Consider the following 4,488-nt stretch of genomic DNA (forward strand, 5'->3'; position numbering starts at 1 on the left):
GACAGCGCGCGTTTGAACAGCGGTGCACCAAAAAACGACATTAGTACGGCGCGTTTCGCTGCTGTGAGACAGTCGTGTACAAACAGATACAAAATGAACGGCAATGCGGTTAGAGTACTGGCTATTTACTTTTTATGGAAAAAAAGGCAACAAAAACGTCGAAGAACAGTAGGTGTTGATCCTTATAACGCTACAAGGTTACTGAGAGGCGAACACGTAACATCTTTCTCTGATTTACGAGAAAATAGTTATAAATTTTATAAATATTTTCGCCTATCAACCAGCAGTTTCGACGAATTACTGTGCAAGTTAGAGTTTTCTTTACGAAGATCTTTATTCTTATCCTTATAAAATTATTCTTATAAAAATCATCGGCCGGGTCCCATAAACATCTTCTAATTCGCACTTCGTCAATTACTCGACCCGTATCGATGTGATTCATTTTGTACACAACAGTACCTAACGGCACGTCTCAACGGCGTGAGACTAAAACGCACAATGGCCGTAGAAGCGCACGAGCGGCGCGCGCTTCGACCGCGCCGCGCGAATAGGACGCGTTCAACGAACGGCGCTGCTCAAGCGCGCGAATTTGAAACGCTACTAATACCCCAATACATATCCGAGCGCGCGCGCTCCGACGGCGCTGCCGAAACGCGTGACTGTAAAGCCAGCCTTACTGTTGGTTTCCGAGACCAAAATCCCAGATTAAAACATATTATTACATCGGTTTTTAAAAGATAATGACAGAGATAACGATATGTTTTATACAGAGATAAAATATAAAAATCTAAGTGTACCATAGAAATTTATATTTTCCTTATGGCTAAAGTTACTATACAATAATATCCGAAGCCGAGGTTAATTCTGCCCAATGGAGCGATTTATTAAACAGGTCCTATCGGGATTCTGCACTCGTCTAATTTATAAATTTTACGGCCAATGCTACGCTACGACTATAAGATAAATGCTTTTCGTGGCTATGTGCAGCTGAATAACAAGGGCACAATTTGAAAATGTAAGATTATTAAATATACATATTTGAAATTTAACTCAAATTAGTTTGTCTATCTTAACATAAAAAGATGAAAAGTTTGCTAGTTTGAATGCCCTGAATCTCTAAAGTATAGTTTGGATTGATAAATTATTTTTGCATATGATAGTCAAATCCAGCTAGTTTCTAATAAGTATAACATAATGAAAATGGATAACGATTATCCATCCATTTTATAACTAAATTTCTTTTAGTACAAGAGTCATATATATGGATATCTATAAGAATTACATGAGTGTTTCAAGGGTTTGCAAATCAGTGAATGTTAGCAAATAATGTGGGTGTCCTCATTAAACCACAAGCTGAAACCCTCGACCTCAATACAAGAGAGAAAATTAGATCGGATACCCGCAATTAAAGCCGCTAGCCAAAGCAACGGCCGGCGCTCGCTTCTCCTGTGCCTGTGTTTAATGTTGCCATTGTTATTGTTTGTTAAAAAAAGTTAATTTCAAAAAGTGCAGAATTATATTCCTTACTTTTTAATTTATTTACCATCAATTTACACAATAGTAAACGGTACCAGACCGAAGCAAGTGTGGATGGATTATGTGCAAGGATATAATGAATGAGAACGGAATAAATTCAGATATTATGACTGATAGAGATGTATTGAAGAGTATTGAGCTTTTTTTCGTCGTAAATCGAAAGATTATTACCTAAAAGTTTCGCGTGAAATCGTTCCTTATAAGTTATTGGAATAAGTTGGAAATTTTTCTTCAACGACATTCGGATTATTTTAAGACAATTTTTTGAAATATCAAAGATTGTTCTTGTGGACAGGTTAATAATGCCGACTTAGGGAAACGGACTAATAGTAAACACTAAGATGTTTTTAAAGTTAACTCTAAGTCATTGAGTAAACGTAGATAAAAAAAAATACAAGTTGAAACAAAAAAGCGTCGGCTAAAACAACAGTGCGAGAAGAATGCGGCGTTGGGGAGTAGCAGGTACGGTGCGGCGCGACTTTGCGGAGCCAGAACCGGCGTCATGCGACACGCGCGGAGAGCGTGCGGGGCAGGCGCGGGGCATTCACGGGGTAGACGCGGCGCGGGGAGAGCGCGGCGCGACACGATTACAACATTCTCCCGCCAGTAACCGCCTCGCATGCGGCGTAAAAACAACGCAAGTTTCGTGTTATGTTCTTATACGCTATGTCGGCCGAAATTGCTCTAGTGCAAGAAATAGAGAAATATCCGTGTCTCTACAACAGTTATTTGCCCGAATACAACCGTAAGGATCTCGCTGAAGAAGCATGGGCACAAGTTGCACATAATAACAACCTGACAGGTACTTTTTCAAAGCATAACTGTCTTTATGTTCTTTACCATAAAGCTTATATTCCATATTATGGATTAGAATTTAAAATGTAGTCATATAACATGTGCTGTAACGAAATATAAGATTGTAATTGGATGATTGTTATTCATTAAATAATGCGATTGTGATGATAAAATAATATGACAGTGTATGGCAGTGTTAAATGGATATGTTGATTATTTCACCACGAGATGGCAGCACGGTACTCAACGGTTACAAATAATGTTTTACATTTAATACTTTTTTTTTCTTTTTCAGTAAGCGACTGCAAAGAAAAATGGCGAAACATCCGATGTTCATTTCTAAGAAGTTTAAAGCCAACCACTAGATATAAAAAGCCTTACTATTTAACCGCTTACCTACAATTCATATTGCCGTTTATGAAATCGATTAATAATTTAGAATATATAGACGAACTTCAATTAAATGATTCACTAAAAAATAATACGAGTGACGTAATAGTAAAAATGGAACCAGAAGAAATTCTTGAAGCACAATCTGAAGATGAGAATTTAAACAAAGAAATACCAGTCATAATCGCCGAATCTGTTACCTCTGAATGTATAATACCTAGAGAAAAGCCTACAGCCCCTAGACGACGTAAACACTTTACACCAATTGTAACAAAAACAAACAAAAAAATTAAAAAATCAAACATAATCACAACAAATTCAAACAAGATCAATGGAAATGCTTTGCGTTTCTTCTTACTAAGTCTTCTACCAGAACTGGAAACAATGACTGATGAACAAGTTAGATTATTTAAAATTAAAGCTATGTTGTTAATTGATGAAATAAAAACAAACGATACAGAGATAAGGAAAAGTATAAACAATATAAATGATACGAGACGCATTCAAAAGCGATTAATTAATTTGCTATTGAAAAACGTCAAGAAAGAATCACCTAATTGAGAAGTTATTCCAATAATTTTACTGTTATTTATAAGGATTATATATAATTTTATCTCATTGCTTTGCATACATTACCTAATTGCACAGAGTAAACACATTTATCTTTATGTTGAGTGAAGAATTACGTATCCAAACTCTTTGGTGGACAAAGATCAAGCATTCTGCCAAAGAGATCGCATACAGGCCACAAAACCTTTGCCTTTTATTGTATAAAATGTTTGGTTAAAAAAGAGAATCACGCGGGAAATCGACGAGTAAACACCAAGATGTAGTAGTGAAGAGAACTTGAAGAAATATTTGTTGTAAATATGTAAATAGTTTTATCATAGAGTTTTTAATAAAGAATAAGTTTGACTGCCGTGCTGATATTTTCAATTTATCCACTACCCTATACCGTCATCACCTAAATTCCTTATGCCCGAATTCCTACGGCCGCCGCTTAGCCGCCTAGGGAACACCCAGCTACGGTCGACGTACACCTTCTGTCCTGCCGTTCCTTGATCTGCCGCCGCTCATCTGTCGCTGGGCGAATCCACCGGAATTCAGCCATAATAGGGGAGTAATAAACGCCGCGGAACTGATAGCACGTTACCTCTCGACCTTATAAATTTAATATGCCTACCGCTGAGTGCTTAAACATCTTTTGTTACCATCTGAGTTTCTTTTCTCACCTCGTTAGGGTGTAGGGATCCAGGGCGTAAGGCCACCCTTAAGCCTTGCGGGACGGTACATTAGAGAAACGTTGGGAGCTGGGAAATGGATTAAAAGTGTGCCTCTAGTCACAGACGTTCATACTTGTTGCGGCTATTGTTTCGGAGTTTACCACGAAATGTGAATTAAAACACAATTTGCAACATAATTATTTATTTGAAGAAATTTAGTAAAGATACAGTTAACCAATATTTTACAATATTATAAAGAATAGCATATAAAATTTTGACTCATATTTTTATTAATAATGTTGCTACAAAAACTACATAGAGATAAATAGACACATATTAAGTTATATGGCACATAATAAAGTCATTTTCGATTAAATACATTGAAATAAAATTAAATAAAACAATTTAGTGTTTTTAAATCCACATAGTTCGAAATTATTCAACATATTTATTAATTTTTGACCTATAAAAAATGAATTTTGATATTATATTTGGTCCCATCAAATCTGAAACTTATTTTTATTATTTTGATATGAAGAGGGGG

General features: G+C 36.2%; 1 protein-coding gene across 1 annotated transcript; it reads left to right on the forward strand.

The window, feature by feature from the left end:
• Positions 1 to 2,132: 2,132 nt before the first annotated feature.
• LOC106713710 lies at positions 2,133 to 3,631 on the forward strand. Its single transcript, XM_014506557.2, has 2 exons — positions 2,133 to 2,338; positions 2,627 to 3,631. Exons 1-2 carry the CDS (start codon positions 2,188 to 2,190, stop codon positions 3,280 to 3,282), a joined length of 807 nt encoding a protein of 268 aa, XP_014362043.2. The 5' UTR covers positions 2,133 to 2,187; the 3' UTR covers positions 3,283 to 3,631.
• The last annotated feature ends 857 nt before the right edge of the window (positions 3,632 to 4,488 follow it).

Source organism: Papilio machaon, chromosome 12 (assembly GCF_912999745.1).
Source record: "Papilio machaon chromosome 12, ilPapMach1.1, whole genome shotgun sequence".
In the NCBI taxonomy this organism is placed as follows: domain Eukaryota; kingdom Metazoa; phylum Arthropoda; class Insecta; order Lepidoptera; family Papilionidae; genus Papilio; species Papilio machaon.